General features: G+C 31.7%; 1 protein-coding gene across 3 annotated transcripts in view; it reads right to left on the reverse strand.

Annotated features, from left to right (window-relative positions):
• LOC115882159 (heterogeneous nuclear ribonucleoprotein L) overlaps nt 1-13,417 on the reverse strand; it is a 356,844-nt gene that overhangs the window by 305,264 nt on the left and 38,163 nt on the right. For all 3 annotated transcript variants that reach the window (XM_030900031.1, XM_030900033.1, XM_030900032.1), the window contains exon 3: nt 8,483-8,568. In XM_030900031.1, coding sequence (XP_030755891.1) covers nt 8,483-8,568 — 86 coding nt within the window. The remainder of the gene's footprint in view (nt 1-8,482; nt 8,569-13,417) is intronic.

Here is a 13,417-nt window from a genome sequence, read left to right on the forward strand (position 1 = left end):
ATTAAATAATCGAACTTATTGCAGTATTAGTTATGATTGTCTTCAGCCCTAGTATGCAACGATGCTGTAATACATCTCGGACAACCTTTGTGGCACAAATTCGCCAATAAGATTGTGCATCTTTTTTATTTCCTCAATCGATGTTAATTAATATTAGCTGAAATTAAGTTTAATATATTATCAATGTAATTAAAAAGTATTGTGATTAAACCTGCTTATTAATGGTTAAGTAGATCAGGGTTCCCCATCTGGACTTCGCCTACTGATGTAAAACCGGTACCGGTAATATTACTGGTAATTTTGGTAATATTGCGTAACATTACCGCAAGATCGGTAACATTGGAAATATTGCTTTTTTCCGCCCTTCTCTTTTTCATTTGCCCAGCTCTAAAATAAGTATGTTGGCTCTGGACCATACCATACATAGATAAAGGTGCTCTAGACATTTTAAATTTACCATCGTCCCCAGCCGCAACTGAAAGAACTTAAATTAACTTAAGCCTGCTTGACATGTAAGCTGGAAGGCAGCCTACTCACTTTGGTGCAACTTTGATGTTAAAAAGCCTTCCATCTCGACTTTAAACAAACAGTTAATATTATACAAGCAGCGTACAAGTAAGACATGCGCAGCATTATTATATGGCGATATCCAAGCGTACTTGGTTCAAGTAACTTTGACTATGTCACCCCGCCTTTATGAATTGTATTGAACTTACTTATATTGCCCAATAATTATAATTTACTGAATACAATTACTACAATTATAATTTACTAAATGGAGAAGAATATCCAAGAATGGTAGAAGCTGCTAAGAAAGAAATGTAAGAAAAAGAAGATATCGATTTGAAAGTAAACTTAAGGGAAATAAATAACGCTTTATTGTACAAAAAGCCAAAATAGCTTCATCGACAAAGCTTTTACAAAACAGACAAAAGCACGAAAAGAAGAAACCAGTTGACGAGATTGGGGATGATTTACCATTATCCACTCTATTATGTACTATAGACCACTCTGACTCTTATAAAAATATAATTTATATTCTAGATTCTATACAGGGTGTCCCAGAAATAAGTGCAAGTATTTTAAGGGGTGGTAGATGTGGACAAAAGAAGCATATTATTTTCTCTTTACCATTTCTAAAATATATTGGATAACCTAAAAATACCATCAGCTGATTTCTTTAAATGTAGGTCAATGTTGACTATTCAAATATCTAACAGATGGCACTGATTCTGAACTGTTGAAAAGATGCTATAATTGTTCATTATTTAGTTTTACTATACTATAAAATTAATTTAAGTAGGTAGTTTTAGTATGAAATTTAAAAATGTTAACTTATAACTTATAAACATACAGAATGTGGATAACGTAACACTATTAACAAATTTCCTGAAACTGAACAAGCGACACTCAAAAGTTTTTCAATATTTTCCGGAAAATGTCAAGAAAAATATAAAATTTTCAACATTTCGTTCGCAAAAAAACTCATGGGCGTGATTCTGGAGTCGAAGTATACTACCAGTTAAAATACTTGCACTTATTTCTGGGACACCCTGTATACTTCTGATATAGATAGATTTCTGCACTAGATGGTTAGTATTTTAGCTGATTGTTCTAGTAACTGAAATAACTCCTTCACAGATTCCATTTGCCATATTTTGCTACAGATAAGGTTTACAAAAACTATGCTCTATTACATACGCTCCCCGAATCTTCACTTGCATTCGTATCTGTTTACATATTAAGCTGTCATAATCTTCAACTTTCCAAGTGGCGTGCAGTGAAATTTTTGGATGGGGAAGTCATTCGATAAAGGCAATAGAAAAGTGAAAATTATTTTTGTATACCTACAGATAGTGATGGGCATTACGATACTTTTTAGTGAACCGAATCACACGATTCAATTTCTCATACTGAATCGACTCTTATGATTCGTTTGTTTCAACGCATTACATATACATTTTATGTAATAGATATTTACGTAATTTTTTTCTAAAGAACTTTCTTATCGCTTGTATTTTATGCTCATCGCAAGCAGATTTAAAATATGCGTTTAGTATTCAGTGATTCACAGTAAAAAAAATAGAAACATATACTAAAAATAATATATTTTTTACAAATTTAGTAATCGAAAAGCTATACAGGGTGAGTCTTAAATAAGTGCAAATATTTTCACTGCTGTTAAATCTCGATAAAAGAAACATATTTTCTCTTTACCGTTTGTAAATAAGTCCAAAAAAACTGAGTTATTTTACTTTGAAAATTTCCAAAAAATATATTTTTTACTAAAAGATTTTGAGAACCACTGGATCTTTTCTGGGTTTTCTTTCTTGTAAATTTAATCTACTATCTATGTTGCCATATTATCAAGAAATTATGCTTTTAAACTAAAAACTAAAAAAAATCCATTTTTTTTCGCGAAAAAACCTCATATTCGTGTTTCTGAGGTCGAAATATACTAGCTCTAAAAATATTTGCGCTTATTTAAGACTCGCCCTGTATAGAAAGAGAACTTATTGCGACTTTGTAGAAAGAGTCTTAGTAGGTAGAAAATGTAATAAGATTTTGAAAAATTGTTAATATGTAGGTATGTTTTTATTTCTATCAATTTGACAGAGTAGTTCTTAGGTGAGTGTTCAAGAAATAAAAAATAAACAGTAAAACTCAAATACTCCGTGTGCACAATTTTTCATACATGCAAAGTTAAATTAGCGATATGTGAAACGATAACTTACATATTACATAACAAGTACCTTTATCGTAAGATGCATTTTTAATGAAAGTTAAATTAAAATAGCATGTAAGAAGTGAAAGCTGTAATAATAATAGTCTATCTATTAAAAAAATACTACATATTGCAAGTAAAAGCGTAAGATATGTAAATTCTTAATTAAAAAAGTATAATAATTATATCCTCCATTTATATTTTTTGTTATTCCCCATAGCATTTTATATATCCACATAATATACCGGCTCACCCCTATAATAAAGTGGCTCACCCCTATAACTTTTTTTATTTTTTCAGATAAAATATCGGGATTTGATATGTTAGTATATGACATAAATTAGGATTGACTCATGTATTCAATTGTTTCCGGTCACTTCCTGTTTCACCGGAAAGGACTACAATTTTTGATTTTTAAATAGTACCCTCGGTATTTTTTTACTTTATTCGATAGAAAATGACACTCTGAATAGAATGACATATCATATGTCACCATTTGACATTTTCGAATATGGTTTATTTGAAATGCAACATGCGATTCATAACGATAATTTGACTCGAGATACCAAGTGTGTGGTACCAAATTGTTAGTAGAAAAATGCTTTTTCCAAATATGCTAATGAGCCACCCTCGTTCCGTTTGAAAAAATTGAAATATGATTAAAAATATTATTTAATAGGTAATAATATATAATTAATAATCTTTTAACCGGCCAGGACAGGACAATAAAAACATTAGACGATAAAATCTATTTTTCCAAGGCTCCTTGATTAAAAATTAGTGTTTTTAACACAGCCACTCTAGATTGAAATTTAAAATACAATTTTATGTTAAACGAAAATGTAAAAACTTGACATATGATATGTCAATCTATTCAGAGTGTCATCTTCTATCGAATAAAGTAAAAAAACCCGAGGGTGCCATTTAAAAATCAAAAGTTGTAGTCATTTCCGATAAACAGGAAGTGGCCGAAAATAATTGAATACGTCAGTCAATTCTAATTTTTGTCATATAATAACATGCCTGAAAAGATACAAAAGTTATAGGGGTGAGCCACTTTTGAGAAACACCCGGTATATTTGCTACACAACATGGTCCAGAATTCATCTTATAACAGAATAATGCCAGGCCTCATACTGTTAGAGTAGTTACTCATTACTTTCAAGACTACAATACCTATCATAATAATTATGGCTTGGCCTGCGGATCTTAGTGTCCTGATGACAATCTGAGCACCTTTGGGGCCTAATAAAGAGAAGACTAGAAAGTAGACCATAAACACCAAACTTTGGCAGAAAATTTTCGTGTGAGTGGAACGCTTTTTCTCAAGAGATTATTCGGAACCTATTCAGTCTATGCCAAATCGATGTGCAGAAGTGGACAGAAACCGCAGAGGACACACACACTATTAAGAAAAAAAACCAAGATGCATATACATTAAATTCAAAATGTATGCTTAATATTGTTAAATTTATGTGTTAAAATATATTTTCTTTGTTTAAATGAAATTCATCAAAGTGATCCTTAATTCGTTTTCACTAGTTTATAATGCACACATGTCAGAACAATGTCAGCACCTGCCTTATTTCTATTCAAGCTCTGATTGACATAATCGTTGGACTGAATAATGCATAAACAGCAGAGAGGTAGTCGAAAAAGGACAAATCTGAATACGGTGAATGGAAGCGGAATAATAATTTGTGCGGCACTTGTTCGCCGGGTCTTTAAACTGGAATTATATTGTTGGGTGTCTTCGGGCAGTTTTCATAAGGGATTTATGCCTTTCTTTGATATTTAATAAAACTTCTTCCTTTGTCGTAATACAGCTTTTGTTTTTGTTTTAGATACGATGGTATTTCGTTTTAATCTTTTGAGTGCTTCCAGCCATGGCCGTAGATAATTAAACCCGACTAGTAAAACTGAATAGCATATTAAGAATTTTATGTTTGTAGTTTGAAAATGGCCTCTGTAATTTAAGCAATGAGAAGAATTTAGTGGAGCAAATATACCATTTATAGAAATTAAAATATAGCTCCTTAGAAAAAATAAAAATCTTTTTGTAAACTTATTTCATTATTTTGGTGCACACGGATTGAACAAACTTTCTACGGCTGGCTTTTGAACGGCTGTCTACATATTGAATTAACTTTTTTCTGTAACTATATTTCATGTTTACAGGTTGTAACGTTATTAAAATCCGTTTTAATACTATTTTTAATATGATCTAAGGTATTTTATATGTGATTGCAAGCGTTCTCCTGATCCAACCCTAGTCTAGTTTGGAACATCTAGTTATACTTCAGAAAATAAAGAAAATAAACAGATATATACAATGTGTTTCAAAAAACATGTGCCATCTCTCGTCGGAAGGTTTCGTCACGTAAAAATAAGATTTATTTTTCATATCAACATAGATCCGATTCTGCTTTGTTTCGTAGCTACAGGGTGTTAAGTCTTAATAATCTTTCGATTTATTATAATTTTCTTCCAAGTACTTTTAGTGATTCGAATGAAATTTTGAGGGTGAAAGTTACTATTAGCTGCATATTTTCATGTTAAAAAAGTGTCAATAAATTCATCAGGAACGTGCATATGGGTAACACTGGACTATTTTTCAAAAATAAAACATGTGCGCCACTGACTTTTTTCTTTTGATTTTGATCAAAATTGTGTAGGTCGTTTAATATCAATTAAAAGTTATCTCTTGGTATTTTGTCGAATTCGGCTTCCTTGATGAGATAAACGCAGTTTTATTAATCACAATTAATAAAATTAAAAAAAAATAATAATTATATATTTTAACTAATTTATTTTTAAATATTATTACTATTAGTTATTATTACTATTAGCCCAACCTACTGCAATTTCAAATAGAAAAATAATGGTATTTAAGATAATTACAAAAAAACTAATTTTAAAAAGTTTTAACATCCTGTAACTCTAAAACTATGCATTTTCATACTCATGTTTATAAGAACTTTTTTTTCATATTTTTTGATAAAGAATCAATGAGTACTTATTTAAAACTTTCGCAAGTTAAAGATATTTTCACATATTTTAAAGGTTGCTATTAGAGTTGATGAGAAATACTCTTAGATTAAGGAAATACTGTATCGATTTAAAAAATACTAGGGTACCAAATAGTACTAGGTAGTTCAGTTGGCCAGGCGCGTATTCGGAGCCGAGCCGACATGACAGTCCCAGTCCATACCGTGCAAGTTTAGAATTGATACGAATACGGACTGGAAAACGCGTACGGCGGTAACAGGTATCAGCGAATTTAGTCGATAGATTTAAGAAATGCTATAGGTTTGTTCCAACCCACCGCAGAACCGTCACCGAGCGATCACGCTCGTGCGCAGTAATTCAAATGCGTTCCAACCGAGATTTGACGGTTATCGAACGATCCTATTTGCGTACCAACCTACCTTGGGATCGTTTAGTTACGATTTCAGAATGGTAATTTCGGTACATGGTCCAAATTGAGACTGTTTGGGTTGACTTGTGCATTAAAGCATATTGGCAGGGATTATCGATTTTTAACAGCCGATTCTGTACGATTTCGGAACGATCCCGAAATGCTGGTTGGAACCAAGGTTACTATATTATAACAGGTTGCCTCATAACTTTTGGACCAATAGGAGCGACGCGGAATAGCATCCCTCTGACGGTAACAGAACGTATAAAATCATAGATAAAAGGAATAAAAAATAAAATGCAACGGACAAAGAGAGATAAATGGTCAATGTAATAAAGAAAACAAACATCAAACAACTAAAAACTATGGCCGCCGTACTCCATATACATAATGAATATCGATTCGGAAATGCACCGTCGGACTGTCGGATGACGGATCGAGTTACGAGACAACCTTATCTTTTAATAACCTTGGGTTGGAACAAACCTTATGTTACTAAATACTAGGCAGTTCGGGTAGCAAGGTGCGTACACCGCGTCTCTAGGAACTAGGAACCCAGACATATGGAACTGTTCCAAAAAATAATAAATACTGATAAGATATTGATCGTTATTACTATATTACTACAGGGCTACGGCCAGAATATATAATAAATATTCTTCTTCTTCTTCTGGTTCCATCTCCTAATGGAGGTTGGAAATCATCATGGCAATTCTAACTTTATTAACGGCTGCTCTGAATAACTGGTTTGAAGTCATTCCAAACCATTCTCTCAAATTCTTGAGCCATGATGTTCTTCATCTTCCTTGGCTCCTTCTGAGCTTTATCTTTCCTTCTATTATGTTCTGCAGCAGAGCATATTTCGGTCCTCTCATTGTGTCCAAAGGACTCAAGTTTTTTTCTTTTTAAGGGTTTTTGTTTATTTTTATTTTGTTTTTTTGATATGATAAATAAATCCTATTTTTACGTGAGGAATCTCACCACGAGAGATGGCACATGTTTTCTGAAACCCCCTGTATAAACACAATAATACAGAAAATAAACTGGTAATATATCCATTTGAATAAATATAAAGCAAGTTGGTAACCGGCAGTTATTTAAAAAAAAACTGTATCCCTGTATGTATAAGTTTGTCATAAAAAAAGCTTAGCTAAAATCGACAACTACATGCGTTCTTTTCAAAAAACAATCTTAATTTTAAATTAGGTTCATTTCAGAGCTTAAAAAAACTTAACCAAAGCCTTTACCGTTGAAAATTTAAAAATGTAAAAAATATGAATTAGGTAATTAGAAACATAAAAATTATGAAATAATTAAAATAATAGATTTTTAATGTAGAACTTGGATATTGGAAAAGCCATATATTAATTAATGAATAAGCTTTGCATTACTAAATCGGTCTATCTTATTAGATAGCACACATTGGATTTTAAATTGTATTTATGTATTGTATTTATGTGCTGTGTGAAAATTTTAAAAGGTTCTAAAACAAAAAAAAATATATTTACCAAATAACGAATTTATTGCAAAATTACTATAAAAAAAACAATTTCAATTATACAAAAATAAAAATATACTCAATAAAAAATAAACTAACTAATTTTAATTTAAAACAATTCAGCGATGAGATCAATTTATGCATATTTAAAAAAAAGTATTAAATAAGTATCACAGATAAATATCACAGATAAATACAATTAAGACTTTTTTAGCATTTTCCAAATTACAAAAATATAAATAAAGTTCCAAATATCCCTACTGTCAAATTTTATCTATAGGTGTGTGACCATGACACTTTGCATGAGATAATTTAAAATAAAAATAAAAATAAAAATAGATATTGGCTAAAAAATACAAGCATAAACTTAATAAATACCATTCAAACTACCTTCAAGGCCACACACGCACTAAATATAATTCAACTTCACTGATCATCAAAATAATATCAATATACAACCGAAAAATTAAACAAACAAAATAAAATGTTAAATTAGTGATATTACATTAGATAGTATTCCAACACTTGGTATTAAAGTAATTAAAACAGCGGTGTAACGGATATTTAAAATTATTAAGAGGCATGTAAACAAAAACACAATGCTGCAAAAGTGAATATTACTGGATTTAGTACATATTCCTCGTAATTTCAATATTTCTCATGCTCTGACAAATTAGACACCATAATTAGCTGTTAATATCGGCGTATATTAAGTGAAGAGAAGATTGCTATTTTATGGCTTACTGATCACACTTATTTATATCATACGATATTATTTGTTAAGCTAAATTAACGCAAAATCGCATATTTACTATAATTTACTCAGTATAAAAAAGGATATTCAACCATCGCTTGCACACCATTCTTCTTGAATATCACTATTCTAAGTACTTGACCACTGGACTGACATATTGTATGTAACACATCCTGAAACAAAAGAAAAATAAATGTAAATATGTAATAAAAACAACACGTTAATAAAATTATAAGTAAGAGTGATACTAATACGCAAAATCCCAAAAGATATGGAAAAACTAGACAAATGTAAAAAAAGTCGTAACGAAACAAGTAAAAGTCAACTGTAGTAACAGGTCCCAGAAAATAAAATTCAATAACCTTGCCATTACCTAAGAACGGATAACTATATGTCCGATATTACGTTATTAATAAAAATATTTGTCATTGAAACAAATTTACTTCCACAAATACAAAATATCCTTATTTTAAATCAATCAGCCTTTGGTGTCGAATGCATGCAATTTCTAATATCTTTCTAAAAAAATATCGCCTATTATTTATATAAATATCTAGTTTTTTAGTTGAGATACAACACATATTTAGTTATTAAAGATTTTTTTAAAGAAAATCAAAATATGGTATGTACTTCGTTCATTTTATAAACAACTAATAATGATTAATAATTGCACAATTGTTTTGTAATTACTGTATGTCTCTTTATGTTAGTGTCACAACAAAATATTAAAGTCTATAGTAATGGACATGTAAATGTGATTAAAATAGCAAAATGTAATTATATAGAAATAATAAACATACAAACAATAATTATGTTGTATAAAACATCAAGTTGTAACTATATCAGTACATAAAAAATCGAAAAGGCAACGGCCCAGCTACGTCGAAACACCGGTTCCCATTAGAACACCGAAGTTAAGCGACGTAAGGCGATACTGGTGGATGGACGGGTGACCGGTTCGGAACTCTGTATCCGTGCGGTTGTTCAAGGGAAAAGTGTAAAATCTTGTGACGCACTGCTCATTCACGCCGGTGCGAGGCCGGATGAGATCGGATATCTCGTAAGTAAGGGTTGATTTAGACACTTCCTAAGTCGATAGGCCTTTGACCATGATATGGCCGAGGACCGCGGTTCGGATTCCGCGTAAACAAAGTAGGCCCCGTCCAGATTAGCCCTGGCAGCAACAAGGAGACGTTAACTGAAATCTTTACTTTACTTTTACATAAAAAAATCACGTCAGTTTTATATGATATACATAATGTACTGTCAAGTGGCGGATACTGAGGGGGGCACCCATGGGGCCCGCCCCCCCTGAAATTTGTAAGTTGGGTTAAATATTAGGCTTTCCGGTTAAAAATGGCGCACTAAAAGCACATTCTACATTACGTTTTATTTTGGGCCCCACCTAAAATAAATTTCTGTATCCGCCCCTGGTACTGTCTTATTACTATCAAGTAAAATAAATTTTTCTTCAATCGCCTATCATTACGTCAGAATTGTGAATCCAAAGTACTCATTTAAGGCTGAGTCGACATAGGTACTCAAACTATTTTTATTTAATTAAAAATAGTCGGCTAATGAACTGTCGGCTGCAGGATTCGAACCCACAACCTTTAGGTTGGTAGACGAGAACTGTACCAGGTAACCGGGCACTATTATTATATTGACACCGGAAGAATTCATACCGCAAGAAAAACGTTATTATTATTATTTTTTTAACATTCACATTCGACTTCAATTCTACTTTATTCATAAAATTTCTTGATAATATTATATTATGATTCAGAGAGCGTATAAAATTTTGATTTTGATTTTTTTCGAACATTCTCTACTCGTAATTGTCTCAATTTTCTTTTTCTGAAAATCTTTTCCATAATATTCACAAACAGCGAGGTTGTTCTACAGAGAATAAATATTTACTAATGCAAGGAAAACTTTCCAATTTTCTTTCGATACAAACCTTATTTAGTCTATAAGAATATTTTAATAAAATATCCAAACCAATATCAAAATATGCGCAACTATGTAATACGATTACCACCGGTAAGCCCCTAGAACTTTTAAATTTTAGATAGTATTTTGATTTCATATTCATTGCCCAGAACCAAAACAAAATGTAACTATTCTTTTGAAAATTTACGTTAAAGATCATCTGTAACCGATGCTTCATACAGATGACACACTTTTCTCATAAACTTTTAAAAATCACCTATTTCCGCCTGCTGTACTAACAACCAGCAAGCAAGCCAGCTGACTTATTGGCTATAAATATGAGCTGAGTTCGTAATTCCGTCAGCAGAATCAGAGAATATGTAGTTTAAGATAATTCATGCCAATTTACATTATTTGTATTCGAACCCGTATCAAAATCATCATTTGCGTGTGTTGCATATCCTATAATGACCTATACAGGGTGAGTCTTAAATAAGTGCAAATATTTTCAGGGGTGGTATATTTCGACCCCAGGAACACGTCTATGAGTTTTTTTCGCAAAAAAAATATTGAAAATCGTGCATTTTCTTTTAAATTTTCCTGTATATTTTTCGAAAACTTTTTAGAACTGCCTGTTCACCGCAAATTTTGCCACGGCATAATTTCTTAATCTCAGATATTACCATAGTTACAGCTTTACTCTATGGTTACGGCACTAAACGGGATGCAAATACAGAAAAAATCCGGTGGCTCTCAAAATTTTTCCAAAAAAAAATCTTTTTTTTTTTAATTTTCAAACTTAAATAACTCGGTTATTTTGGACCTACTTGAAAAATGGTAAAGAGAAATTATTTTTCTTTTATGGAGATCTACCAGCCCTGAAAATATTTGCACTTTTGTAAGACTCACGCTGTATACAAACTGTACGAATATTTACTAAACGATCAATTTGAAATTATGTAGTTTGTTGACACGAATCTACGTACTGTGCATCCGACAAGACGATGTGCATCCGACAATCCTGTGCATCCAATCCTGTGCATCCGACAAGACGATTATAATTTCTCAACTCCCAAAAATGACAGAATAACCAATCTATTTTTGAATTAAATCAACCAGACAATTCTGTCTCTGTTAACATATACCATACGGTCGAAAAAAAATGTCGTCAAAGACAGCTGGAAAATGACAATCGATGATAACAACTGATCCAAAATAATCGACGAGTGGAAGGGTGGTTAACCACCGCGACCTTAAAAATCTATTGTGTCCAAGACCTCCCCAAAATTATTATCGATTGTTATTCCTCAGCCGTCATTGACGCAGTTTTTTCTCGATCATACTTTCAGTACTTTACGGACAAATTATTGAAACATATAAGAACACAAAATTGAAAAAGAATCTTGAAAACCAGACCTGATAAAAACAAGATAGGAAAATCAGTCTTATCAAAACGTCAACGGTCAAACTTAAGTGTCTCCAAAGAATCGTTCTCATATTATAATTAGATATCGATATTTTAAGAATTTGTTCTTTTCATTTTTTTTTTTGGACGACGTAGATATACCACTTAAAACGTTAGAGTTTTTACTGGTTAGTAAAATTAAAAATCATGGAGAAGTTTGGTTTGATTTTGTGTCCGTAGATTACAAACTAGTTATAATTGGCAAAAATAAAAAAACTATTTTTTCGGACTTTGGCATTTTTTCTCGGACTTTGGCATTTTTTTTTCCAATCCTTTCCAAATCCAATTAACGTCACGCCGTTAGGTAGATCTATATTTAGCAGGCTGTCATACAATATATTCCACAATGTTGGCCCTAACACTGATCCTTGGGGTACACCACTAGTAACACTAATAGCTTTTGCGGTCTCTTCAGCTTCCATAATTATTCTTCTATCTGTTAAGTAAGACGCAATAATGGTAATCAAGTTGATATTAATTTCTTTTTCGATAAGTCTGTTTAGAATTAATGGTCTAGATGCGCTATTAAAGGCAGTTCTCACGTCCAACGTGATGACTCCACAAAGCTTTCGGTTTCGTGGGGCATAATCTACTGCTTCTTTGGCAATTTTCATTACCTGCATAATAGCGTCTACGGTTTGCCTTCCTTTTCTGAAGCCAAATTGGTTTATTGACAGTCCACCCGTTCTGTCAAGCTCTTGGTTTAGTTTTGCAAGTATCATCTGTTCGTAGAGCTTTCCTTCACACGAGACCTATTTTACGTTAGAAATGACAAAGATTTTTTTTCCTCAGTAGTATGATACAAGTATGGAGGAAAAGAGTTATTCAAAACAATTAAAAAATATCTAGGTAGCGCCCCTACAAGTGGGAATCGAAATCGAATTTCTTATGTCAAACACAAACATGTCACCCCGTATCACTAAAAAGAAGCATTTTAGGACGACATGAATAGTGATTGGTTTATTGTTGACAATTAGCATAAACCACATATTCGCTGACAGTATTTCGGAGAAACATTTCTTTATTATTTTTTATTTAATAAATTATATAAGGAGAAGGTGTAAGTGTTCAAAAATATCATCATTTCTTTTTAATTATTACCTATAAAAAATGAGATACAAATAAAAAACGCGAAAAAAAATACAAAACCGCAAGAGTCTTGTCCACGAGTGGTCTTGCAGATCTAAAGCTAGTCTTGGTCTTGCTTTTTGTGCAAAACCAAGACCAAGACAACACGACATGAATATATACGTACTTTTTTAATTCGGACCACCCTGTATAATACCTCACATATTATGACATGTACAATTTTAATAAAAAAATCTTAAAAGCAAAACAAACATATCTTCACAGAATAAAGTTTTAAAAATCCGGCACACGTACCATAATATACAATACTACTTATTATGTATGAGTACTGAATATTTTATTATCAATAGAAGATATAAATAAAACATCCTCCATTATCAACTTTGCGACTACGAAGAACATAATAATAAATATATTGTTAAGATTCAATGATAAAACGATTAAATAAAAATTGATTGAAGTTATCGTATGTAATTACAATCAATAATATATATACAGGGCGAGTCTTAAATAAGTGCAAATATTTTTAGGGGTAG

Source organism: Sitophilus oryzae, unplaced genomic scaffold, assembly GCF_002938485.1.
Source record: "Sitophilus oryzae breed Bouriz unplaced genomic scaffold, Soryzae_2.0 scaffold_177_pilon_pilon, whole genome shotgun sequence".
Taxonomy (NCBI): domain Eukaryota; kingdom Metazoa; phylum Arthropoda; class Insecta; order Coleoptera; family Curculionidae; genus Sitophilus; species Sitophilus oryzae.